The sequence below is a fragment of the Phyllostomus hastatus genome, unplaced genomic scaffold (genome assembly GCF_019186645.2).
Source record: "Phyllostomus hastatus isolate PE091 unplaced genomic scaffold, TTU_PhHast_1.1 phas_contig_113, whole genome shotgun sequence".
Taxonomy (NCBI): Eukaryota; Metazoa; Chordata; class Mammalia; order Chiroptera; family Phyllostomidae; genus Phyllostomus; species Phyllostomus hastatus.
The window spans coordinates 15,680,257-15,707,938 of NW_025333530.1; the positions used below are offsets into that span (position 1 = coordinate 15,680,257).

The 27,682-nt window shown below is 49.3% G+C and overlaps 1 protein-coding gene and 1 long non-coding RNA gene across 5 annotated transcripts; one reads left to right on the plus strand and one right to left on the minus strand.

Moving 5' to 3' along the window:
* Positions 1-883: 883 nt before the first annotated feature.
* Positions 884-27,088, minus strand: USP2 (ubiquitin specific peptidase 2). Of its 4 annotated transcripts, none has more exons than XM_045837754.1 (13): positions 26,912-27,088; positions 17,986-18,791; positions 5,522-5,572; positions 4,951-5,074; positions 4,636-4,747; positions 4,429-4,539; positions 4,182-4,246; positions 3,864-3,967; positions 3,694-3,774; positions 3,489-3,567; positions 3,161-3,268; positions 2,870-2,990; positions 884-2,602 (listed from the first exon to the last, which is right to left on the minus strand). In XM_045837754.1, the coding sequence occupies exons 2-13, from the start codon at positions 18,748-18,750 to the stop codon at positions 2,515-2,517; spliced, it is 1,809 nt and encodes a 602-aa protein (XP_045693710.1). In that variant the 5' UTR covers positions 18,751-18,791; positions 26,912-27,088; the 3' UTR covers positions 884-2,514. The 4 variants fall into 4 exon arrangements, with proteins under 4 accessions (XP_045693710.1, XP_045693701.1, XP_045693719.1 ...); XM_045837745.1 differs by lacking the exon at positions 26,912-27,088 and adding an exon at positions 24,835-25,716; XM_045837763.1 differs by lacking the exons at positions 2,870-2,990; positions 26,912-27,088 and adding an exon at positions 24,835-25,792.
* On the plus strand, positions 9,390-24,820 carry LOC123817960. The gene is made up of 3 exons (XR_006785563.1): positions 9,390-9,573; positions 15,566-15,722; positions 19,191-24,820. It is a non-coding gene; the product is annotated as an uncharacterized LOC123817960 (long non-coding RNA).
* Positions 27,089-27,682: the final 594 nt, after the last annotated feature.

Here is a 27,682-nt window from a genome sequence, read left to right on the forward strand (position 1 = left end):
TAGGAAAAATCCCGATAAAACACTGTATGCTCAATTGGTGAAGACGTCAGCTTCTCATGTGCTAAGATCAGTGGCAGAAATGGAAAATCTGAACAGTACTAAAAATTAAGATAGAACCAAAGGAGGCAAGTCCCTGCATGTCCCAAAGAGGCAATATCTTTAAGTGTTTAAACCTGATGACGTATTGAGTCACTTTCTCTTAAAGAGTCACTTTAAGAGAACAAAACCTTTAACATAAACACAGTTGTTTCTAGGTGTCAGTGGGGCAAGTTGCAATCTTTTGTTTATCAAGGAGCAAGCATTGATCACTCCGCATCCAGGTAGAGCCATTCTACTCTAACAGCAAACTTGTTTTATACAGCCTCTGCTGGAGGTATTTTTAGCTCGTCACAGGTCAGAGCTACAGGCACCCAAGTCAATCAACAGAGAACCACCAGAGTGCCCACCTCAGCAATTAAAAAGCAGTCCATTTAAAGAAATGTCTACTAGATATGCTCATTTTCTTAGGTGTAAAGAGTGTTGAGGTTATGGGGGAGTGTCCTTGTGCTCTGGAGATGCATGCTGAAATAGTTAGAAATGATGACATGACACCTCACCCCTAAATGTTATCCTCAAAAGAGTAAGAGTATATAAATAAGTGTGGCATTCACAATATCAATAAATATGTTTATCAGTGAATCCAGATGGAAGTATTCAAAATATGTACTATTTCAGCTTTTTAACAGAAACATTTAAACTAAGAAGTGGGTAATTTTTTCCCCAGAACTCACAACTTTTTACAATCTGATTGAAGCAGTGAAATATTTGGCCACTAATATGCTAGGAGCTCTTTCTTTATTCAAATCCACCCCTTGCCCAAATGAAGATCCCATCAGTACCAATGTATTTCTCAAAGCTATTTATTCTGTACAAGGTTCCACTGCACATTAGATGTTCTTCTACTCTTGCTTACACAGTAAACAAGTGTACACTAGCCTTTTGGCTAAGGTTCATAGGTCTTCCCCGGAGAACGGTGTCAGGCCAGTTAAATTCAGGGTGTCTTTCTCTGATGCCTCCTCCTGGGAGCACCGGAAAGCTCCATACTTCAAGGGGCAGAAGCCAGGCCAGCTCCATGCATAGAGCTTCTTGCCTTGGTGCTGAACAGCTTTACTCCCTGGGATAGCAAAGAAGTTTGCCCAACTGCTTAGGGCATCATATCCATGGGAAAGAATCACAGGGCTGAGGCAAGATGTCTTAAAACACTCAAGCACCAGCCCTGAGGGTAGGACTGAAGAATGATGCCAGGGGCAGCTGAGGGGTGTCATGGGCATCCCTGAGAAACTTGGTCCAGGAGGCTCTGAGAAGGTAGGGGTGGGGAAGGAATGTCAGGGAGTAAAAGCAGTTAAGAGGGAATAAATTAAAGGTGAGAGAGGCTCTAGGGATAAGAAGCTTGTGCTATCCTTCAAATAGCTGGGGAGTAGACCAGGGGTGAGTTAGAGGAAGTGGGCAGGAAGAACTTGATACACTATTATCATAAGAAATATCCTTGTACCTATTCTACTTTTCATCTCACTGCAATGCAAACAAGCCAGGAGCTAAGGGCATAACCTCTCTCTCTCCCAGCTAGTTTGAACATGGCATAAGGGAAAGGGAAGTGGCATTTCAGGGAAGGACAGTTACTCCCCAGTCCCCAAATGCTATAAGGCACAATTTTTAGAGGCAACTAGATATATTCCAAAACATTTTAAAAAATCCCTGAAAACAAACAAAAAAACCCCAAAACTTGTTAGATTCCAGGTCTACTGTGGCTGTACCTGGGGCCTGGACAACACCTATCTAGCACCACTGGGGGCTAGCATTAGGAAAGTTGTATTTGAAGAATTAAAAAAAACAAAAAAACCCCACAAAATTGACTCACACAACATCCCAGCTGTGAAGAGGTATGAAGGAGAGCATGTCCAGTCTGAAAACATTAGTTAGGGTAATTGTAAAAAACTGGGTTTTTAAAAACCAAAAACAGCTTTTTTCAAAGATGTCCCCTGGTCTGTCCCCCTGGAGTTAGCAGCGTTGAGAGGGCTCTTGGCTCATGGGTGTTTTTCTTGCTTCTGGACCAGTGAGCAGGGTCCAGGTGAAGAGTGATACCAGGTTCAGGCGTGGCTCTTCCAGGAAGCGATCCTCCCAGCAGACTCCAGAGGGCACTATCTTCTCAGGAGGATCTCCTCATACACTGCTGTGGCTTATTACACTCAGGAAAAAACCAAAAGTGTAAAAAGGCAAACAAGAGAAGCCAAGGAGGTACTGTGCTGGCTCTGGTCTCCATGTCCTGTTGATCTTCCCTGGTATAGCTCAGGAGCACCTGGCTCTCAGCTCCAGAGCCTGACCAGGCCATGGCAACTCCTGCTCAGCAGCTTTATTTCACTTTGCTTTTCTCTCATTTGTCAGGGTTTTTTTTTGTTTGTTTGTTTGTTTAAAAAAAAACTTAGGGTGTGGGGCCACCACCACGAGGAAGGGAAAAAGCAATGTAGCTCCTCGTCGCTACATACGGCAGGGTGGACTGGCCAATTCATAGAAGAGCAAATAGGCGTCGCTGGTGCGCACTTGGCTGGAGAATATGGATGTGACACTGTGGGGAGAGCAGGGGGAAGTCAGAGCCCTGGTGAGGAGGCCATCGGGACAGAGCTGAGTGGCTGAGGGAGTATGAGGGTCCATCTCTAATTTCTAGTGTATACTCAGGGCCAACCTCTTTTGTTATTTTCAATTGGGCAGAAGACTCAGTGTTCCGTAGCTTTCTGGCTCTGACCTTTTCTGTCTAGTCAAGGTGGAAGCCCTACAGATGGGTGAGGCACAGGTGTCTGACAGCCAGGTGGCCTGTCTGAGATGTATGTCTCACCTCGAGTCATTGAAAGTGTGCCATTCGCCTGTCACTGGGCTCCGGCAGTAGGCTGTATAGTGGCCGCCCATGGTGGTTCCGGAGTGATTGGACACGGCGTACAGGTTGTAAACAGTGTGGTCTAAGGGGGAAACAGGATTTCAAGCCCTTGAGTCACTCCTTCCCTCTCCTGCCTCTATTCCTAGTTTTCAATACTCATCCTCTAGTAGCTTCCCTCCACTTTTTGGCCTCCCATCTGTGTCTTAGATACTGCTGCCTTGTTTTTTTCCCTTCTTGCTGAAAAATACTCACTGGTGTTTTCTGAAGCAAATTCTCTCAAGTCCAGGTCTCTTAGTGGGAAATTCACAAATGTTGTAAGCTTGCTGGTTCGTATCCTGGATTCTGAGAACCGCTTCAGATCTGGTATTGATGTGTGTCAAGGACAGACAGGGTGTCGAGAACAGAGACAAAATAAAGGAAACTGGGTACTAGGAAGGCAGGTACCCCTCAGGTAACAGAAGAGCAAACAAGAAAAGCTATTAAGTCCCCCCTTTTCCTACTCTATTGGCCTTCACCTTGGCCCCTTGTCACCAGACTCTCTCTAAAGTCAAGTCTCTGCCTTGATGGATCTTAAGGATACGCAGCACTAAGATCTTTGGGAACCTCTGGATGGAGAACTTCTTTATACACCGTTTTCTGGCTCGGCAATGACAGCATGTCTGAAAGACATGATAAATAGAACTGGAGAGGACTGTGTGCATCCAGGAACTCCTGAGCTGGATCTGTGGTGGCAGTGTCTTCCCAGAGATCAATCTTGGAAACTGCTATCATGAAGGATGACTTACAGGCTTTTCATCACCATCGAGCACATCCTCTTTGGTGAAGAGCCTCATGCAGTCCATTAAAGTCACCTCAGGATAACCTCGCTGAGTGAGGAAAAAAGTAAAGGTCATAGGTCAACACCACCAAAGGATAAGAGTAGGAGTTTCAAAAGTAAGGCAATAGGGGTGCATACCTTAGCAATGGGCAATGAGAGGTCCCAGAAGGGATCAAAAACTGTAGAACAGTAACCGCAATCAGTACACGTCAGGGAGCTCTTTAGCTGCCCAACAAAGAGATCTGGGGAAGAGGAGGACACATGATGCTTAAACATGAGGAAGTGAGCACATGGTCTTCTGCACATGTCTCGTTTCTTACTGCTCCTGCCTCAGTTTGTTTGATACTGGGCAGAAAAAAGATTGTCTGGGAGAACAATTCTTAGGGTTTTTCATGCTTTGCTCAGGCAAATGCCCTTAACAGGAAAAGCAGGCATTCCCACCTTTCATGCACTTACCCCCAATTCGACTGTCCTCCCGTTCTAGATATTTCCTCCACATCTGTCGCCCTTTCTCATCATCACTAGGAACCAGAGAGAGGAAGACAATTGTGTCAGAGTGCAAACCATGATAAGTCTAAGGTCTATCAACCTAAATCCTCAATATTCAAAATTTCTCTCAAATAATTACCCATGAAGACATAAGTAAAAACAAAACTCAAGTTCATAAAGTTTTTGCTTCCCATAGGTTTCTCCTCTTACTTACGGAAGATGATCAAGGTTCTCAGGGTTGGACTTGGGCCTCACTGTTACTCGGTTTACAGCATTGTGGAGCCCATCCAGAAGAAAGCGAAGAAACTCTTGAGCATCCTGCTGACTGAACCCAAAGAAAAGAGAGTGAGCCATCTCTCTTGTTCCAAGAAGCTGCTGTTGCTGCCACCCACCCTAGGGAGCACGCCTGCAAGGCCCTTACTTATAGCCAACAAAGCGCGGTGCGTATCTCTGAATCTGGGTCTTGAACTCAGATGGGCTCACCACATCATTGAGAGATGAAGTCCAAATGGTCTGGATTAGTTTTGCAAATTCTATTACAAGGAGATGGTAGAAGGTAGAGAACAGGTGACACATTTTCTATAAGCAACTCAGAAACTAGAATCCCAATAAAGAGTAGCCAAAGAAGGAACAATAGGAGAGATACATATAAAGCACGACTACTAGTATAGAAACAGTAGACTAGAAAAAGTATCCAGAGGGGAAATAGGACTATGTCCATGGATGGGTTCTTTACCTTCCATGAGGGCTGTGTGTGCATTGCTACTGTGACTGAGATCCCGCACATAGAGCCTCTGGAGGCAATAATCTCTCAGCTCCCGGGTGTTGCTCAAGCACTGAAGAATGGAGTTCATGAAGCACTGCAAGATGTGATCCAGACGAATCAGTAGGGGAAGAAAGACTTTGTCTGGCATCTCTACTTACTTAGTACCAAAGGCCCTCAGATTCATCTACCCCAGAAATGAATCCTCCCTCAGCCTCAAGTTCCTTTCCTTGTAACTGAAAGGGGCAGAAGTGAGGCAAATTCCCACTGTTGGCACAGATGACATAATTAGTTATTGACTATAGAGGTGTATAAAAGGGTGTGGGTGAGCTGGACAGAAGTGGGTGGGAAATGACAGATATTCTTGAGGAGAAAGACCCAGGAAAGTAGTTAGGCTGACATTTATAAGGGCAACTTTCCTTTAGCAGTGTCCCCTGCTGGGGGCAGGGAATCTGCTAGAGCCTTGGGAGGACTCTGGTTAGATTGGCCTAGTTGGGACACTAGGGTATACCCTCAGGAAAGAAGTAGGCTGAGAAGAACTTACCGTGTTCCCAAGGTTTCGAAGACCAGCCAGACCCTGGGTACTCTTAGGATTCTGTAAGCAGAAAACACAGGGCATATGAGATTGAAAGCAAAGAGGTCAGGCCTGTGCTAGGCTCTCTCATGCAACTCTCTGCCAATGGAGCCATGAACATCAGGCCACATGTATTAGGCTCTCTTCAACTTTAGTCTACATACCTTACAGGAAAGAAGATTGAGGAATACCTGTAATTTTCAATCCACAACAAAAATACTCATCAGGACTTTGCTTTCTTTTATTCATTATGTCTTTCCCCCCATCTTTACATTACTCTTCATTCTCTGCCATATTGACACCTGGAGATTAGAACTAGAGACTAGGAATTCCTATACTCAGGAACATATTTGATTCCAGACCCAAGGAATCAAATTTCAGGTCCCAAATCCAGACACTATCTCAAATACTCGTACTTTTAGATGTCCAATATGTAAATCAGCTGTCATAATGAACACTTCATGGAAGTCTTGAAAAGTTCAATGACACAACATTTTAACTAAGTTTAGATCTTCAGCAGGGGTGGCAGGGGTGAGGTGGGTGGGAACCTCAAGTCAGCCTGCTATTATGAATGGCTAGAGACAGGTGGAATTCTTTCCAAGTAAGCTCAGGTCCTGAGGGCTGATTAAAGCCTGGGCGAATCCTCCCTGCCTGACTCAGGTTTCAACATCCTGACTGGCCACTGGCTGGGAATCCTTGTCATGGCAGATTATGGCCAACAGAGAGGCAAGCAGCTGATTAAAGGTGCCATTCTTGCTTTTGTCCCTACTGTGGAGTTTGGTGAGGGGGTTGGAAAGAGAACAGGTGCTAGTGGTGGACTCTCAGCATGGTTTGTCCACATCAATGGTTAATTCTGGCCCTACCTCCAAGGAATTAAGAAAACCTCAGGCTCAAAGTATTAAAGAAGCAGTCTATAGATGAACCTGCCACCTCCTTTCTCAGAGAGGGGGCCTAGGAGCAAGCAACTCTGGAGCAACACTGGCTGGAACATGCTCAACCAGCTCAACCCTGATCAGAACAGGAGCCTGAAATAACTTAGCTGCAATTACTCATGCCTTGTGCTGACAGCTCAAAGCCCCGAAGGTTGTCAACTCCAGGAGGCAGGGAGGAGAGAGGTTGGCCAAAGGAGGGCTCTTCCCAGGAATTGACACACTGATCCCACAAGTAAGAGGAAACTTCTTCACCAGTTATCAGGTCTAACACTAACAGGTAGTGAAGGAAATATCTCCAGAAGAGACCTGGTTTCCACCTGCAGCTAGTGAGAAAAACCTGTTGGCAGCAGGTAGGGTAGAAGCATCCTTGAAGAACTCTGCCAAGACTAGCTGTATATGGACCCAAACACAAAATTTGAATATTATATTTCTGACAGTCTAAACTCTGATGTTTCAGTAAGAGGGCCACAACAGAAAGAATACCCTGGACAAAGACCTTATCAGCATTTTCAGGAAGACCCAGAGAAGGATTCCCCTGGGGCCCAATAAAAACATTGCAGAAGTCTCTGTATTGCACATTCAGGATTAATGTTAAAACCTGCTCACAACAGAAACACCCACTCTACACATTTTTGGCAGTGCTTTATTAATTCTTACCCCCCGTGCCTCAGACAACATCTGTCTAAACAGGATGTAGAAGAAAAGCGTTCTACCACTGGTGACCATGTGAACATCCACCAGTGTGGGCCCTCAGCTGAGAAACTAGTCACTCAGCACCAGTGAAGGTAGGGCATTCCATGGTGTTGACACTAACTCTGACTCAGCTGAGTGAGGGTCAAGAAGAACCTGTCACCATCCATAGTGACTATGCTTAAGGATCTAACCCTACTAATGGCCTGGCGGGTGGGGAGTTGTTCTTTTAAGGAATTGTTAGGAGCCTTAGTTTTTTTTGGAGAGGGGTGTATGGGGGGGGTGGGGGGTCATGCCTTTGTCTAAAATTTCCTGAGCTCAAAACCACACACCAATTTCTAAGTGCTCTACATATGTATGAGGTGGTTGGATAACAGGAGTCAAGGGGTGGGAGTGGAGGGGACAGCAGGGCTGCTGCATGTCCAACCCAGATATTTTTCTGCCATGAATAGGCAATCAGGAGCTTCAGAGAAAGTCAGCACTTTTCATTCCAGAGAGGAACGAAATGTCCTGAGAGTGACCTTTCTTGCTGGGAAAACAATCCTACCTCAGGGCTGACAGGGAGAAACCAGAAATTGGGAAAGACCCTGCACAGCTAGCCTCTCACCTGGAAAGAAGGAATGACTCCAGCTGGTATGCTGGAACTCATGTGTAAACAGTTGAGAAAGTCTGGATCAGGAACTTCCTTAATATTAGCCCTCAGCAAACCTAATTTTGAACAGCAGCCACTGTTCCAGAGAGTGGATGCCACCTTCACAGTCAATAAACAGATCTGATTCGCCTTCCAGTGAAGGAGCAGGGGGCTCGGGATTAATGAGTTAATGCAGAGGAAACACCTGGGTATATGGGCCATATAAGAAAGTCTGCTTGAGGTTTGTGTCTTCACACTCAAGACCCCAGTAAAGGGCTTTCCTGATTACTTCACCTGTGTCATGAGGGCCAGCCATGAGGCCTGGCTGCAGCCAAGGAGCCTGGTGTGGCCCTGGCACAAGCAGTACATGCACTGCCAACACGGGAGCTGGTGCCTGTTACATAAGATCAGTCAAGCTCTGGCCTCCTCTTCCTTTCCTACGTGGGCAGCGCCCACCATTAGCGGCAGCATTACTCTACATTGGGTACTTCATATGAGGCACCCACATAGCAGACTCGGGTACAGCTGGAAAGAAAAAGGAACTTGCCCTTTTTCACTGGTTTGCAAGCCCCATGCCCTTCCCAGAGTCAAAGGATCCTGTTACCAACCCTTTGGGAGGGCGCCCTTTGGGATCAGTGGGGATGAGGGAAGCTGCGCTTTTCTAATCAGCCTTTCGTGCGGGGTTTTGGCCTTACACCAGTCACACCAGCAGAGTTCAGCGTGCTGCCTTTTCCCTCACACGCTGAGAACTAGTCAAGGTTATCCTTTCTTGCACCTACCCCGATAGGTGCCAGGAATTAAGATCCCAAGAACAACCTGGTGCTGGGAGTTATGGCGCGGGGGTGGGGGGAGGAGGAGGAAGACTCGGGGGACTCGGGGAGAGAGACCTCAAGAAGGGGAGGGGGCTGTGAGTAAATGTGAAATCACCTGGGGTGGGGGCATTCCTTGCCAAGACCCTGGGAAAGGAGCGGTGGGGTCTGGGAAGAATCCGTGCCCTGGCATTGGGCGCGCGGCGGGCTCGAGGCGCGGGGAGAGGTGGGCTTCCTGGGGAGTAGGGGGAACCCCAGACCCCTTGCATGGGGGTCCCGGAAAGGGGCCCCGCGTACCTTAGCTTTGTTGAGCAGGAGCCCCACGAAGGTGGAGAGCAGCAGGGAAGGGGAGAGAGGAGAGCGTGGCCGCAGCTCCTTGGCGAGGGCGGGAAAAGGGGCGGCGAGGGCATCCTCGGGCAGGGTCACCATGTAGGAGGTGCGCATATTGAAGGGTGGACGGCGGGCTCCGCCCCACGCCTAACGTAGGCAAATGAGGCGCGGGGTGTGGGGGTGTACCGCGCGGTCCTACAGTCCCGACGCTAAGACCGGCGGGGCCCACGGGACACCGTTCGCTGTGCCCGTCGATAACCGCTGCAGCGGGCCAACCGCACGCTCCTCCGCCTCAACCTCCCGGGCGCGCGCCGCCAACCGCCCTGACACCCAGCTCCTTTGGCCCAGCGGACTGGCAGCTCCGCAGGCGCCTCGGGCCCTGTGACGTCACACCCGGGCGAAGTCAGCCCCGCCCCCTTCTCCACCTAGTCGACTCCAGCCAATCCTCCAGCCAAGCCTCCCACGGGTCTGGTCCCGGCTCGGGCAGTCCCTAGCCGGTAATAGAGACCTGCAACCCTCAAGAGAGGGCAGGAGGGGAGCACGGAGTCCTGGACCGGCTTCGGGGTTGGGACTCAGGAAAATTGCCTTTGACGCCCGTAGAGGACAAGTCCCCAAGACCGTGTCAGCCGGGTGAGCTTCTTCCCCTAAGGCAGCACATAACTCCTAAAGCTTTTGTAGGGGAGGGGGCGCTGCAGATCATTTTGACGACCCGATGAAAGCTCTGTAGTCTTTTGGGGGGAAATGCACTTACACACAAAGTTTTGTACAGCATTGGGGGCAGGGGGCGGGGCACTCAGGCCCTCTTGGACCCATCATCCACAAAATCTGTGAGGGCCCATTCTCCCAGGTTAAAGAGATAGATTTTCAAGACTTCTGACCGAGTGCCTCTCCTCGCTCCAGTCCTAAGTTGGCCCATTATTGAGAGAGGCAATGCCTCACATTTTATAAGGTCCAGTAGGTCACTATCCCTTTTTGACCCCATGTAAGAACCTTTTCTGGTCTCTTTTACCCAATTACTCAATTCCATCTCACAGGATCTCAACTTTTGATTTGCTTTTTTGAAGATGGGGATAAAGGAACTTAATGGTGGGGAAATCGTGTTCAGCTGGTGTGGGGTTGATGGTACAACTCTAACCCTAAGGGCAGAAGTGCCTGAAGATCATAGGTCTTTGTTTGGTGTTCCACCCTCCTCACTTATCAGGGACCCACCCAGAATCTGCCTAGACAAAGTATCTTGACTGGGAGTTTGCTATTTTTAACCAATATTTTTAGCATTTAAAAAAATACTCTGAGAGGCAGCAATGTGTGCTGTTACTCATTTGTTGCCTCCTTCTGTTCCTCTCCACATGCTCATCCCCACAAGTACACTCGCTCTGCACACATGATTATATTTATATGGGGATGTGTTCAGGACATATGTATGGCTGTACCCTAGGCCACCCACAAAACAGCAATTTTGTGGTTGCTGGGGAGCACCCAGCAATGAAGGGGAGCACAGGTGGTTGCCAGCATGTGATCCAGCAGTGGTGGTGGGAGGAGTGGGCATGAGGCAGGAGCTTCAGGGCCTTCTACTTGGTGACAAAAGAGGGTGCTAATGTTAGGAAGGGTGATTCCTGCAGTCACTGTCTTCGCCTGTGACCAAACCTGGACCCTGGACAAAACACAACAGCTCTTTTCTTCATGCACCTGTCTTTCCAACCACACTGTAGCAATGATTGCATTTGATCACATCACTCTTCTGCTCTGAAACATCTACAGCACCTGACTCTTGCATCCAGTCCAGAAGCCTCAGGTAGCCTGTCTGTGAGGCTGTCCGTAGGCTCCTTCCACTGTTAACACACTCTCTCTTTCCTGATCCCTGCTGCCAGCCAAACTGCTCTTCTGTTTTAGTATTTGCTTTCTCTCACTTAAACAAACCTGCCACTGATTAAGTACTTAATGCCAGGCACTGGCTAAATGCTGTAGATAAAGTATTCCAGTTACTTTCCATAATAACAATGGCATTGTAACTATTACCTCTATTTTACAGATGAAGAACCTTAAGCCCTGATAGTTCAAATAACTTGCCAGGGCTGCAAAGCTAATAAATGACAGTGTGGGGCTTTTAACCCAGACCTGTCCTACAGCAAAACTCATGCATTTAACAACTATGAGAAGATTTTAGCATGCCCATCCTGGTGCCTGTTAATTACCTCCTTATAAACTAGAGAAGGCTTTGTTTTCTACAAAACCTTCTCTAATTAACTCCACATAGCTTTAAATACCCCATTACAACATACCTTCAATCTGCTAGCATTTGGTTTATACTGTATTAATTTATCTTAATGTATTTGGCTTTGTTTTATAAGTGCCTCTAAGACTTCTTCTGTAAATGGTCTTAGATTGTGTGTTGATTGTGCCATCACACTGAAACTCCTCGAGGGACAGGGTTGTGGGTTCTTAATAAATGGTGTTGATCTCATCTCTGAAAGGGGCCAGACCAGACTCTGCAGGGCATCATGGAAGTCTCACTGGGCTTCAAAGGGTGGGGCAAGTTTGCATGTTGAATTAGGGTGCTGCAGTATGCAGTATCCGCCAGGCACTCTTCCAGTGGTGCATTTGGCCTATCTCCCTATGACTTAAGCCAGCAATGTGACTACTCCCACCTCAGAATGTCCTAGCATTCTGCCAGCATGCTCTCTTCCTTTTTCCTAGGATGCAGAAGGTTATGGGCATTGGTGGGAGCAGGGAGCCCAGATGAGGAAAGCTCTTACACAGGAGCTCTTTGAGAAGTCTAGGGGGAGTGGAAGGAATTCACACAAAGTCATCTTGTCAAGCAGGTCTGCACAACCAACAAAGAATTGTGGCTTATTTCTCAACTAGCTAAGCCCATTGAGACCCTTTCTCTTTAATGCCATTTCTTGAAGTGGAATGGGTAAAGCATATACTATTGGCCTCCTGTATCCATGGGTTTCACATCCACAGATTCAACTACCCTCACATGAAAAATATTTTTTAAAATGCTGGAAAGTTTCAAATAGCAAAACGTGACTTTACCACATGCAGAGTGCTACACTGAATCCACATGAATGAAGTAATGTGTAAGCATACCCTGCTATAGCCTATATGCAAATCCAATGCCATTTTATATACAGAATCGAGCATCCTTGGATTTTGGTATTCATGAGGGGTCTGGGGAGTGGTCCTGGAACCAATCCCCAGTGGATACTGAGGGATGACTTTAGTCTCCTGGACTCTGAATCTGGCTCTGGCTTCAAGTTTCTGTGACTTGAAAACACTGACCTGATCTGAATAGGGTACATTCTTGTTGCCTGAGACTGCGATTTCTCAGAGCCTGTGCTTGGTCTGCTTTCCCTGTAGGGAAGTAATTTTCTACACCTCAAATCTTTTGTGGCATGGGGAGAGTATAAATAAAGTCAGAGTCAGCTCTGTGAGGGTAAGACTGAGAGTGTCCTGCTTCCTGAGATCTTAGTGGCCCTGCTCCTGCACACAGCTGCTATTATCACTGCAGACAGACAGACTGGTGGCCTGATAGACAGGCTGTACTCGTAGGGGTTCAGAGTCCTCGTTGGGGGCTGGGCAAAGGCCAGTGGGAAGCCCTGCTTCCCTGCATCACTCATACCCCAGGAGGCCAAAAGCTCTACTGCTTTGAGCCTCAGGGCAGTCTGGACTGAACCAGCTGGATTCTAGAGGCCCACGTACTTTCCTCTCACTTATAGCTCTGTTCAGGGTACCAGTTTTACGTACCCATTGAGGTAAGAGGGTGCAGGGGGACTTGTGTACAGCTCTGAGCCCTGAACATGGTGTTCATTTTTATAGCCAATAGTCAGTAGAGCTCCTCCAGGGGCAGGGAACATTTTGCCAGGCTTGGATTAACTTCTGCATTGCTGAACTCTACCCTGGCACCACATAACTCATGAAGACATCCTGGGGAGGGGGTGGAGGGGGAAGCAGGGAGGATATGTGGGTTCTAATTGAGAAACTGAGTCTAAATAAGGCAGCACCAGAGCCAATGGCCAGGTCACAGATGGTCTTCAAGGAATGGAGACATGAGTGACTTGCTGACTCTAATGACAGACCACAAACACTGTCCTTTCTTTCTCAGCAGCTGGTCTTGGCCAAGGGTCCCTCTCTGGCTTAAGATCTCCTCTGAGTGACCTTTTCCTGCTGTCAACACAGATTCAAACCCTCAGGAAGTTCAGCTTCCTCAATGTGGCTGACTGTGTGAGGACAGACCCCAGGGTTTTAGGCAGCCAAGATGAATAAACAAGACAACAGGGATGCAGTTCATCCTGTCTGAGTAAACTGAGAAGGCAAGGGATAAGAAAGGAGGGCCACACTTCTCACTCAGGAGCTCTAGGGTAGCCCTTGTCATCCTTGTCTCTTTGGAGTACTTCCCCTTCACTGCATGGCAGCAGTCAAGTCTAAAGTCCCATTCAAGAGAAAAATCACTTGACTTCAGTTTGTACAATATAATCTTCCTATCACTGAACAGCTAGAACCCAGAGCTTCAAGAGATGAGTCAGCAGCCCCTGGGGCAAATAGGACCCAGGTATATTAGATTTCGAGACCTTTTGCTCCTAGCAATAGGTCCCAGAGCAGAGGGCAAGGGCATGGAAGAGACAGCATGGGAAGAGGCTGGACCAGCCTCTGAGCCTCAGTCCCTGGCTCTGCATCTAAATAGCAGACAGCTGGCCTGGTGACTGCTCTGGAGGGCCCAGGCCAACTCCCAGCTCTTGGGGATAGGAAAGGTGGCCTGGGAAGGGCAGGGTGAAGGCAGGGCTGAGGCTGGCAGGCAGAATGCCAAGGATGAGGAGGGAGTAGCTGGAGGGAGTGGAGGGGAGGAGGATTAGGATGGATTGTAGGGGTTAAAGCACAGCCCTGGCAGGGCTCTTGGGGAACAGCTTGTCCTGAGGCCCAGGGAACAGAAGAGGCAGGGTGGAGGGGGACATTACCAGGTTGGGTACTTGGGCTCCTGGTTCTCTGCAGGGCCAACCCACCTGGCTTGGAGTCCCCACTGGGAATAGTGAAAACTTTTTCTTTTTTAATACCAGTTTTGAACCATCACATCCTTCCTCTCCAACATGCCTGTAGTCTGCATTTGAACAGAAGGTAGAGCCTGGGGCAGCCCTCATTATCCCAGGCTGAGCTGCACTCCTGTGGACTGGCATTTTCTTGGGCTTCTGCAAGCATGGAGGGTTACTCAGAATTCACATCTCCCCTTCACCAGTTCTTTACTGTGCTTAGTTGAGTCTGTGATAGTGCAAGTTCATGTTGGCTGTTATTTGAGTGAGGGGAATGAGTCTGGTTAGAACTGTCTATCCTATGGGAGGCCAGCTGCTGACCATTCCTACATGAATGCCAGCTGTGGTTCAAGTCAGCTGCCCCTGGTCTCCAGAGGAGTCAGGCCAGGCTGGATTCTGCTACAGGATGCACTTTCTCATGTCTGTTCCCCCCAGGGCTGCTACCCTTCTCACTCTAGGCAGCTGTCAAATGCCCCTTTCCTGTCACCTTTCCCTCTAAGTGTACAGGAACTCTCCCACAGCACTGCCCTGGGTTCAGGTCCTCCATGTGCATTCTTGCTTCCCTTTAATGGATGAGGAAATAGAGCTTAGATGGGAAGTGTCCAAGGTAAAGAGGCAAACTTCCTTCCAGCAGTCATAGCCCACCCCAGCCACAGACCTCTCCCTTTCCTACTACCTGTGACACTTGAAAACAATGAGGACTGCCTCCTATTGCAATTATTTTAAGAACGTATTTCCCCAAGTTAAATGTGACTACACTGAGGGCAGGAACCAGACTCACACATCCCTTGCCTCCTGAAAGGGTATAAAGAGGATGAACATTCACTAAGCACCTACCACATGCCAGGCCCTTTTACAAATAACCTTCAGTTCCTCATGATAATATTGGAACTGGGGACTCTGATCACTTGTTTTACTCTGATCACTTCTAGCCTGAGAAACAGGCTAGAAGTTAAGGAACTTCTCTGAGGTTACAGTGCTAATAAGCTGAGCACCTGTAAATGAATGAATAAGGTAAGATCCCTAAATGCAAATGTGAAAAATGAGTGGGTTTTAGAAAGAAGTGGTCCAGACCCCCTGAGCAGGGTTGTTCTCATCTCAGCAAACTGCACTCAGCTCCAGAAAGTGAGAATGAGAGTGGGGAGGAGAGGGGATGCAGTTAAATCAGGGCCTTACATCACTGACCCACTGGAGCCTTTCCTGGTTGACAATATCTTTTTGAGCTTGAGCTCAGAGTGGAACGCTGAGTAGTACAGCATTATTGACATTACTTAAGTGGGTTGTGAGTTGTTTCTGGAAGGGAGGAGAGTCATTAGGGTGGTTAAGTGTGCCCCAGGGCAATTTGCCATTCCCTTGAGGTCCTCTCTCAAAACTCCCTTCACTGTGGCTGTGGGGGTGGAGGGTGGGGCCAGGTGTCTGCTTTGGATGGGGTGGAGGGCAGCAGACTCCAGGGAGGTTTGGGATATGTCTGTGTGGGAAGGAGGCAGAGTTCCAGTGGAGTCTGACATGCCCGAGGAAAGCAGGGAGGTTTGTACTTTATCTGTGAAATGGATGTTTTCAAGCCTCAGGGTACTTAATTTTTTAAAAATTGATTTTAGGGAAAGGGAAGGAGAAAGAAAGAAACACCCATGTGCCCTGACCAGGGATCAAACCTGAAACCTCGGTGTATCAGGATGATGCTCCAATCAACTGAGGTACCCAGCCAGCACAAGCCTCAGGGTACTTAAAGATGACCTGAAGAACTTGTGGAAAAAGGTAGATTCCCAGGAACTGTCCCTAGAGAGTTTGATTCAGGGGATCTGAGTGGAGCCCAGGCTCCTGAATTAAGCCCTGCAGGTGATTCTCATGTAGGAAGCCTGCAGACTCCACTTTGAAGAACACTGCACACCATAAAGAACCCTTCTTTTTTGAGCAGAGTTAGGGGATGCCCCTCAGACACCTCTAGGACCTAAGCCCCTCCACTGAGAGTCGCTTTCTAATTGCCTCCAAGATGAGCAACACCAGACATGCCCAAGTGAATCATGCTCCAACCCACGCATACATTCCTCTGAGAGCACATATGTCTTATCTCCCAGGTCAGCTCTGTGGTTTCCCATTCCTCCTCTACATGAGCTCTCCAGTGTAGCCAGTCCTGCCCTGTCAGGGTCTGAATGTCCTAGCAGGCGTGAGCTTCTGTGTTGCCCGTGGCACTTCACAGACGGCCTACCAAGGCCAATACTCTCTAGGTAATGTCAGCAAAGTTGTTCTCTCCAGACCTTTAGTTATTTCGAGCTTCAAGATCTGTGACCTAAAGCCCTGCCCCTATCATGCACTACTGCTGTTTATCTGGACAAACCCACTAAGCAACATTGCTTGTTGTGAGGTGGCTGTTCTTTAAAAAAGGCACATGTCCTAGGAGTAGGGGGAGGGTGCATAAAGGGGACAAAACATCTAACTCTTCTGCCCATATGCTAGCCTGTCCATCTGTTTACCCACCCATCCATCTCTCCATCCATCTCTCCATCCATCCATCCATCCATCTACCTACCCACCCACCCATCCACCCATCCATCCACCCATCCATCTCTCTATCCATCCATCCACTCATCCATCCATCCACCCACCCACTTCTCCATCCATCCATCCACCCACCCACATCTCCCCATCCACCCACCCATCCATCTCCATCCATCCACCCACCCATCCATCCATCCACCCACCCATCCATCCATCCACCCACCCACCCACCCACCCATCTCTCCATCTCTCTATCCATCCACCCACCCATCTCTCCACCCATCCATCCATCCATCCACTTATCCATCCACCCACCCATCCATCTCTTCATCCATTCATCCACCCACCCACCCATCCATCCATCCACTATTCCACCCATCCATCCACCCATCCATCTCTCCATCCATTCATCCATCCATCCACCCACCCACCCATCCATCCATCCACTCATCCATCCATCCATCCACCCACCCATCTATCCACCCATCCATCTCTCCATCCATCCACCCACTCACCCACCCACCCATCCATCCATCCACTCATCCATCCATCCATCCACCCATCCACCCATCCACCCACCCATCTACCCATCTAGCCTTACAGCCATCCACCCATCTAGCCATCCATCCATCCACCCACTAATTTACCCATTCACCATCCATATATGCAGTCAGCAGACCAGCTGAGTTCTGTGCTGCTTTAAGTACATGGTGAGGGATCTAGAGACACCATTTTTTTTTTTCATTCTCAGAGCACACTGCACCTAATGGGTTACCAAAAACTAGAGAAAAGACAGAATGTAGTCTGTGCTCCATGAAGGGTGTGTTCAGAGATTAGATGTGACTGAGACCATGTCAGTCTTGCTCAGTCTCTAGAAGAACCTCTTCCCTCATTCCAGCCCAGATAGGACTGGAATATAGAGGTATCAGGTTGTCTAAAGCCCTAGACAAAAATTTCTCCAACGACAAGATAAGGACTGCTGTCCAGGTACCCTGGTCCTGACCCAGCCAGTGTCAATTAGAGGAGAGTCCCTCTTCTCCAGTGATTAGGCCCAAATGCTAAGCCTGGTCTCCAGGCTGGGAAATGACAACCTGAGCAAGAGAAGAGATACAAGGAGCATGGAGACCTCTCTTACCAGAGGGAACACTGGTGGTCTTGGGGCCTCAGCATCCAGTCCAGGATGGGATAGGGCCTGCATGAGACCCTGACATGATGGGTGGAAAAGTAGAGGGCAAAAATGGCAGTGTATACGGGGTGACTGAGTATTTCTGGGAGCACTGCTGGACCATCATCAAGTGCACAGGTCCTGCACTGGGTTTCCTGGGGAAAGTGGTAAAGCCTCTGAGCAGGGCAGTGAGCCATCAAGGCATCAGACATGCCCAGATGACTTTCTGTAGCTGCCGTGAGAAGAAAACTTGTCTTTGATCATAAATAGAGTTAGGAATCCTTCCTTCAACCTGGTTCTTCTATCTCAGTGGCTGCCTCTCCAGCCCATCACTGGGTCCCCAAAGGGCAAACTCACCATGATGTCTCGCCCTGGGGAGCTGGGGCGGCTGGGCCCAGGAGTCTGGCCTTTACCCTTCTCCCACAAAGTAGAACGGCCACTGGGTCGGTAGGTGGGGCTGAGGACTTCAGGGACTCGTGAGGGAGGGGCCTGAGGTGTACTGCCCTTTCGACCACAGTTCTCCAGGTAGTCAGAGAGGTACTCGGAGCGGCTGGCTGCCTGGTAGAGCCCCTGTAGGGCGCACAGCTCCTTGCGTGTGCGGGCCAGCATGGGGCTGCGGCCCAGGTTCACAGGGTCTATCCGGTAGCTATCTGAGGTCCGAAGGCTGGAGAAATCTCTGGCCAGGTCTGACTGACTGTTTGACTTCTTCTGGGTCAGAATTATCCCCTGGTTGCAGGAATTCATGGGCAGGTAGCTGAGGGAGCTGTTGGTTACTCCATAAGGGAATCCACTGCCCCCGCTGAGTCCACTCCCTGAAGGTCGGTCAGTGCTCCGAGTCTGGCTCTCAGCTTTCTTACCACTCACGATGATGTCTGGTCTCAGCAGGGGGCGGCCCCTGTCATAGTCCAGGATGGAGGAGGGGCCATAGGTACTGGGACGGGTGAGGAAGCTGGTTGGTGGCCCCGGTTTGAAACCAAGCTTCTCCTTCTCCAGGAAGGAGGCAGCCAGGTTGGCCCTGTAGGAAGAGGGAGTGTAGGTGCCATAGCCTGATTTGGCATAAGGGGCATCTGTGTAGCGGGCCGAGTCTGTGTAGCGCTTCAGAGTGGAGGAGAGCTGGGACATCCTTCAGGGCTGCACTCAGTGGGGACTGGGAGCCTCATGGGCTGAAAGACAAGGAAAGCAGTTGTCAGAGGACCCTGCCAGGTGTCAGGCTCCAACTGTACCTGCTCTCCATCCCCAGCTGGCCAGAGCCTTAGATCTCATCCAGGGGCCACATAGTCTATTTCCACAAGAGGCTGGCCTGACACTGAAAAACATGCCTATGCATGTATGTACACACATGTGAATGCAGGTCTGTATGCACCCATGCATTCACACCTCAATGACAGCATATAAGGCACTGGCTTTTATAAACTACACAGGGCAATTAGTCTCAGCACATCCCAGCCTCTCTGAGTGATCTCATCTAAAACCCAAACATGGGAGTAGGGACTGTCCTCCCTGTAGCCCTCCAAGCCACACATGGTATTCCAGCCCAGACCTAATTGGCTTCCTCCCCTCAGTTTTTACAGATACTCCCCAGAAGGAGGGATGTCACCGCCTCACCCTCTGGACTGAGAACACTGGACAGTTCAAGTTAAGACCATTTCCCTCTCTTCTGACTTATGGGATAAGGAAAAGTCTTTTTGGAATCAAAACCGTCTGAGCTGGAATGACCTGAGGATTATTTGGTCAGATTCCTGGTGAGGAAAAGGAGGCTCATGAGAGGAAATAATGGGAGCTAGGGGGAGGTGGTTAGTGAGCATGTGGCAGAGAGGAGGCTTGACTTTGGTCTCTGGACTCCACCCCAGAGTTTTTCCATGGACATGGTCTCCTGCTGCGGTAGGGGAATCCTTATGTGGTAGAATCCACCTTTTCACTGATCTAGGTCTTCTAAGTGGAGTTAGGGCACAGTGGCCTTCAGGAGTTCCCCTACCAACCAACATCCATCCCAAATACTTATGCTGATAATGATGTGCAGTGGGGGCCCCCTAGAGGCTAAAGTCCTGCACTGTAGACAGAATTCCCTGTATCCATCCCAAATCCTTACAGCTGGGGTAGATTTGGAGAAAGAACACAAAATGTCTGAATTTTGAGTTTTGAGGGCCCTAAAGGGTCATCCTTTGTTTAAAAACTTTAAAAATTTTTTATTTTTTATTGCTCAAGTACAGTTTTTTCCATTTTAAACTTCATGGTGTGTAGATGGGAAAAGTGACACTGAATTGCCCAGGGTCACACACTAGCAGAGCCAGGATTGGAATCCAGGTCTTTCCGATTTCCAGCACAGTGCTCTTTACACTTTACTTTGATTCACTGCTCCCCATAAGATTTAGGTTCACTTGGGGACCCCCAGAGTCCCCTCATCACCCTAAAAGCCCTAAGGGCTTTATCTCAGTGGAGCTGGAGGGCAAAGACACGTTGGAGGGAGGAGCATGGAGGGTCAGGCTGCTTTCCAGGGCCACTGGGGACTTTGGGGGGTTTGGGAGGGCAGAGCCACCTGGGACTCTCAGAGTAGTGTGTGCAGGGGGTAGTTTTTTAACTCTCTCTGTGACTGACTAGCTGGGTGATTTTGCCCTAGTTCACAGGAGGCAAACACAAGGCCCGTGGGCTGAATCCAGCCCTCCACCTTGTTTTATCTTGGCCCGGCACTGTGTTTCTATCCCGTGGCAGCATCAAGCTCTTGTTTAGTTGTTAAGAAGTAGTTGTACTTATACAGTCCTAAAATTACATTCGGCCCTTTGAAGGTAACTGCGAGGCTGATGTGGCCCTGGTGAAAATGAGTTTGACACCCCTGCCTAGTCATTTCACCTCTCTGAGCCTCAATTTTCTCACATGTAAAGTATGGTGATGAGTATAACATCATCATCATGATTCTTACCTCACAGGGTTGTTGTGAGGATCAGAGATAACATGTGAAAGCACTCAACAGTGACAGCAGTTATTATTTCCTCCCCCAGCCCCTGCCAGGCAGCCCTCTGGCCCCCTCCCTTTGTAGGCCTATAATGAATAATATCAGGGCTGGCTATTGCCTGGCTTTGGTGGCTTCTGATCTCAGCCCTGAGTGCCAAGGTTTCTTCTGTAGCCCCCAGTGAAATGAACTGACGAATGGGCAGTGGCAACAGTCTAACTCATTAGCAGTCAGTGGCTTGGGCAGCCTGCAGCCTGCTCTAGTCTGGCAGCTCAGCCCATGAGGGCGGAGAGGAGCTGGTGCCAATCCCCACATGTTGAGGACTTGGCAGAGAGCAGCAGAAATTCAGTCCATGCAAGGCTTGGGATGGATACAGGGGTAGATCAACAGATGGCAACTTCCATATAGGCCCCGGAACAAAACTCCTAAGGCCCTGCCAGCAATTTTCAGTCCAGACTGGCCCACATTTATTGTCTACCCTTTTCCCACCTGGCCTGGGGCCCCCTACCTTCATGTACACTCCCTTGACCATTGTGCTCCTACCTCCAGCACAACTTTCACCCCTTTTTAGGGAAGGTAACTGTAGGAAGACCTTATTCAGCATTGGGGGAAACCACAAGCTTTCCTCCAATTTGCTTAACTTTCTTGGATATAGAGAAGGAAGAAAGTGAAGGCTGAGGGAGGCTGTGGGGAGAGTGGGGCAGAGGAACAGGTGGCTGGGGCTGGAGCTGGGGCTGGGTTCAGTCCTGCTCTATTTCAGTATTGATGAGACTTTCATCAATAATTCAAAGTCATAGAAACTCCAGGTCTCAGGAGCTGGGCTCTGGGACACCTAGCAGCCAATCAGATATAATCCTCCCAGGGCAAGAGTTCATGGCTCCTCCCCAGGCTGTCTCTCCCCACCCCCACACAAGGTCCCAGCAAATTGGTATTCTGCAGGCAGTGCCCAGAGCCCACGACCTCTCCTGGCACTGCTGATGATGCAGAAATGCTAGGGCAATACAAGGTACAGCTTGGACAGGGACAGACAACTGTAGGACAGCTAATGAGTAGCCCTGGGAAGGGTTGGGGGCTAGAGGTAGAGCCACACCTTAGGACTACAGAGTCCCAGGAGAGCTCCTAAATCCCTGCTTTCCTGTCTGTTCCAATCTGGCAGCCAACTGACAGACTTTCCCACTCCCAACAGCAGCACTGGGTGTGAGGGGTCATGCTGTCATTTACAGACCCCTGGAAACTGTGTCTCAGCACTGACAGCTGGCTTACAGTTCCCATGTCTGGAGAGAGGGTCCCTATTGGGGTTGAGGTCTTGAGTATGCTTATTCCCCTGCCTCCCGTCCTGTTTCACTCTTGAGAAAAGTGCCAGTACCTTTCAGGTGAGCTGACAGCTCAGGTTGGCACCCCTTGGCATTACCTGGCAGGGCTGACCCTGGAGGCTACAGATTACACCACGGGTGGGAAAACAGGCCAGGGCCCTGGCAGTATCCTTGCTGCACAAGACAGGGACAGGACTGGCACTTACATGGCTATGAGTCTCCTCATTGCCATAGCAACAGCCTGAACTGAATGACCTTTTCATGGGACGGTGGGAGGCAAGCTGATTGGCTGGGACACCACCCTCCCTTTCCCTGTCCAGTGTGGGGCCCCTACTGCCTGGCACCTCTCACTGTTTCCTCAGAGCTGGCAAGTACAGGCATGTGGCTCCAGGAGGTGCCTCCCCAGGTGCCTGCCATCTCAGACAGCAGGGGCAGTCCACCTTCCCAGCCCCTTCTCCATGCCATCTTCACAGAGGTGCCCCCACTCTTCCTGGCCCTGTTAGAGTTTTTGCTCACTTCACTCAGTTCCCCCATCTTGGGAGGGGCAGCATCATCCCTCTGCACAGAGCATTCAGCTTCCTGATGGGATATGTGAGCCAAGCACCATCACCCTGGCCAATAGGTACTGAACACCTCGGAATCAGGTACCATGCTGAGTACTTCATATACAGCATTCACCACATGCCTGGTGCTCTGGTAAGTATGCTTCATACCGTGTCTCTCAAATCTTAGTGCAGTTTTAAGCTTTAATTCTTTTGGAAGAAAAATTGCCTCAAACTTACAAGCATCATTTGAAGGTTTAATTTTTTACATTAAATTGAAGTAGAAAATATTTTAATTCAAATTTAAAAATAGACAAATTTAAATAATGAAGCATTTTGCATTCATACTTCTGAAGTTTTTGAAGCTTAAAACGACACTAAAACTTCTGGGATACTGTGTTTAACTAATTGAATCCTCAACATTGCTCTAAGCAGTAGGTCATATGTGGCAAACACAAGGCCCGTGGGCTGAATCTGGCCCTCCACCTTGTTTTATCCAGCCTGGCACCTTGTTTCTACCTGGTGGCAGCACCGAGCTCTCACTTAACCGTTAAGGAGTAGTCACATTTATACAATCCTATTATTACATCTGGCCCTTTGAAGGCAACTGTGAGGCCGATGTGGCCCCCAGTGAAAATGAGTTTGATACCCCTGCAGTAAGTGCTATTAATAATATGCCCATTTATAGGTAAGGAAACCATAAGCTGTGGAGGTGATGTGGATTTCCCAAGATCACACTGGAAAGGGTGGCAGAGCCGGACTGGGACCTGTCTAACAGCCGCTCTGAAGTTTGCCCCTCATTTCATAACATCCCGAGCTCTCCCTGAGCTGGCACACAGTGGAGGACCTGTAGTATAGGGTGGAGGCATCACTGTCTAGGTAACAACATGGTGGGTACAGACTCCTGCAGGAGCAGCCCCGTGGAGTTTCCACTGCAGGGGAATGAAAGCAAAGTCAGGTGCAACCTGAGCTCCTGTACAATATTTATCAGCATCGAGATGGTCCAGGAGGCCTCTATTTCACCTGCAGTGCCAAGCTCCTGCATGTCCCCTGGCACTAGGCTCTATGGACATGTGCCCCAGCCTCCTATCCTTGCTGCAGCTTGGCTCACTCCCCAAGGTACCCAGGCTGAGTGAGTCAGGGGTTAAAATGAAATCTATACCCCAGGGGCATCCAACCCCCTTGCAATCTGCCACTGCCATTTCCTGTTGCTTATGTGAAAGGCTCCCTAACCTGCTCAGCCAGGGGAGGACTTGCTCCCAAGGAATCCTAGGCACTCTTGGCATCCAGGGTAAAGGATGGGTAATGCCCCACATCCCAGCTGTCTTCCTGACCCCTCTCTGCCCAGATTTGCCCTGCTTTCTGGGGTGAAAGCATGCCTTGTCATTGCCTGGATAGAAAGCCCACAGGTGGGTGTCAGAGACATGCCTCAACAGGGTTCAGTTCCTCCTGCTCACATGTCTAGGACAGGTGAGTGAGAAGAACCAGCTAGTCCTGACAGGTGCTTGGGAACCTTCACAGTGGTGATGTCAGAACTTCCCATAGCCATTTGTGAAGGAATAAGGTACTGCTGATGTGCTGACCTGAAGGGCAGAGTGGGATGAGAAAGGGGCCTTGTCTCCATCTATACTCTCTGACCCTCACTGTTAGCCTGTCAGGCACTGTCTGGGCACAAGTGTCAACCTGAGAGTCCAGGGATATCTTGACAGGAGTGGAGGATGCAGGTAGAGTGAAGATTTGGGGTGGGGATATTTGTGCTCATATCATCCAGGAGATCTAGATCTGTCTACTCATGTCAGGCCCCCAGGCGCCTCAACCTGCCCCCGTCCCTCTCCCAGTCTGTCACTCTAGCAGCTCTATCTCTGAGGGTCTAGGAGCCAGTGACCCATCAGTTTACATGGCTTGACAGGAGGTCATCTAAGGGAATCTGGGTCCATTTCTGTCTCTCTTGCAGTCTCAAGGGCTGGGAGAGGAGAGGGAAAAGAGGTAAAATAAAAAGTTTGGAGATAACAGCAAGAATCCTGACTGAAAAGAAGTGGGTGGGCCCAGGGTAGAGCCTCTGTTTGGTGATTCTCTGATTTGGGTTTGGGAGGGTAGGCATCTACCCTCTAAGAAAAGGTAATGGAAATGGGCCTCCAGGCAGCATTGAAATCCTTAAATTCCTTTTCCAGACACCTCTGTTCAGACACTCTCATGTTGCCTCCTCGAAGGGGGAGAACAGCTTTCTTTCTTTCCTCCAGGACTTCATTCTTCATCTGTCCTTGACCTCCAGCCTTCAGTCTTGCCCACAGCACCTCCCCAGGCTTGATAGGGCAGTCTCTCAAATGTTCCCCCAAACAGACAGTCCAGGGCCCTCTGTTCAGCATCCCTGTGAAGCTCAGGTATTAAAGGGGCAGCTACTAACCTGTGTTGCAGGGGCAGTGGGCAGGATCTGGGGGCTTCTCCTTCCCCAGCTGGGCCAGTAGCGCAGTGGAGAGCCTGGAGGCTGGAGTATGACTCTAGGCTGGGTAATCCGGTGCTCGGGTTACTGACTCTGATATATATAGTATCTTATCTGACCTCACAGAGCTGGCTAGTTAGCTCAACTCACATGCATTACAAGCCCAGGGAAAATTAAAGGGGCAGGGACAGGCCTTCCCTCAAAGGGTTGTCCTGATGGCCTGTGCCAAGCGAGGAGACCCAAGAAGACTTCAAATGCGAGACATTTTGAAATGGGACAGAAGGAGGATTCAAGGTGAAACAACTGGAAAGAGGGTAGTGGGACAAGGGATGGAACTGAGGCAAAAATAGGGAGAAGCAGGTGTCTGTCACAGAACTAGAGAGGAAGAAGCCATAGGGCTAGTCTGACTTCCTTACTTTTGAGATGGTGAAGACCTCAAGCTGGATAGCAGCTTGCTCAAGGGCACACAGATAGAAAGAGGCAGAAGAGACTAGCTGTCAGTATTTTCAGTCCAAACTCTTTTATAATGGACTTCTAGGCTCTGAAACACTGGGCAAGTCACTTAAGTTATCTGAATCTTAGTTATTTTATCTGTAAACCAGGAACAATAGTCATAATAATGCTATACCTCACCACTGTAAGGGTTAAATAAAATGTCAATTTCCTGGCACATAATAAGAGATTAATAAGTGATCATTATTATATTGCATACTTCCACTTAATAATTGATGGCAGTATTTTAATAGCACCCCCAGGTGAAACTTCCTAGGGAGAAAAAGGCCTCTGTGCTACCCCTGGAAGCGTCCTGCACCAATGCCAGAGAACAGCCCCGTGCTTCTCTGAGCCGGTATGTTCCAAGGCTTGCTTGCTATATTCCCAGCTGTCCAGCCAACCCAACTGAGAAGGGACAGGCCCATTTGGACTCCTTCTTCCTTTGCCTAGAAAAATATAGCAAGTGCAGCTTCCCCCAGGCTACTAGGAGAAAGCCCAGCTGCTCTGGAGTGGCTCCACTCGACCTGTAGGAGTGCTCAGCATTTCAAGGTCACAGACCCTGGGTAGGAAGGGTCACAGGAAGAAGGAGCAGGATTCTTAACCTCTCAGGCTTTGGTACTCTTGTTGGCTGTCAGTCTATTTCTCGATGGCTCTTGTGAACTGGGAGTCCCTGAAACTTGCCTCCACCCTGTCTCGGGACAGGCTACTGACTCAGCTCAGGTCCTGATGATGCACTTCAGAGGACGCCCTTGTCTGGGCCCTTATTCCAGGCCCTGTGATTACCCCAGTTTGGCATGAATCTACAGCATCAGAGAAGTGGGGTGCCCGAACCCCAGCTCAACCAGTTCTTTCTTCACCTTACAGGGTCCAACCTGTGGGACCTTCTCATCCTCATGCCTGGGGAGGTGAGCATCTCCACAGTCTCCAATTTATCCCCATTCTAGAAGCACCCAGATTGGAAAGTAAATGTTCAGAACAGTTAGAATGGGTTGGCCAGGGTTTCCCTTGGCTAAGTTACTGTCCATGATGCACTCCCCGCCTGCTTTTGATTTGGTATTGGCGAGAATTTCAAAGATGCCTTTTTTTTTTTGGTTGGGATTGGTGGAAAACCTCCGCTTTCACTTAACTGCTGCCTTTCCGCCAACCCCATTCCCTTTGGCAAACTGACCGGAGATAGCCCCCCACCTTGTCCCTTTAAGAGGAGGGAGGACATGAACTGCATGCCCACTTGAGGAAAGGATTGACAGTGTCTAGGCAGCACTCCCAGGCCACATACCACACAGGGCACAGAGACCTGGACCTGCCAAGCAGCATTTCCTTGGAACACATCGATCAGCACACAGACAGCTCTTCCTGGCACCCTGAGCTCTCAGCTGGCAGGCACCCCCACACAACTGGCATCCGCAGCTGGAGCTCCTCCGAGCAGCTGGCACTCATGCTACATTTCTAGTGCCCATTCTGCCTTAGGCAATCGCTGACACCTCACTTTGTGAGCCTCAAAGGCACTGGCCTCCGCACTCCTCCCCAGCCTCCGACCGGTGGCACGTACCTGCTTTTTCTCCGGGGTTGGACAAGTTGAGCTGGGCACAAGCATGGAGCTGCGGGTGAGTCTCAGCTGGTATTAGCTCGGAGCAGTGAGTAGCAGCTGACGCAGTGAGCTCCCTAGCCTTCGCTCCAGCCCGCCTTCCCCCCACCTCCACCGGGGGCCCAAGAAGGACCTCCCCGGGAATTTGGCGCCACCCAGCGGGCAGCCGCTTCATTGCGCCTAGGTATGCAAGCCACTCCCTGCGTCTCTCGTCACTGAGACGCGTTACGGCTATTGGCTTGTTTCCATTGTGGCGTCATTAGAGCTCTGCACAGCCAGGTAGACTGGTGTCAAGGCAAATCCGGGTTTTTAATTCCATCTGGACTATCAAACAAAGTAAAGCCGGTAGGGCTTCTCCTTCACTCCCAGAACGAAGCTCAGAAACTCCTAGCCAGTCCACCCTACTTGTAGAAGTGCTTAGGATTTCTCAGTTCCCTCTCCCATTCTCCACAGCTGGTATTTTTGTTCATTACACTGTCCTGAAGTTCTCTCTGTGTCTTCTATTTCCCAGAGAAATAGAGACAATCAGGAGAAAAATACTTAAATTTTTGCCCACAAACTTATCTGAATACATTCTTACCTCTGCTTAAAGTAAGAAGAGATGTGTGTCTTCTTGTTTAAAATTAGTACCTTCGGGGTCTCAGCCCTTTGTTTCTTTAGGGCCCTCATTAAATCACATTTTACAGATGGTTGTTGAATGCACCAGACACTCTTCTAAGCATTAGGGATGCAGCA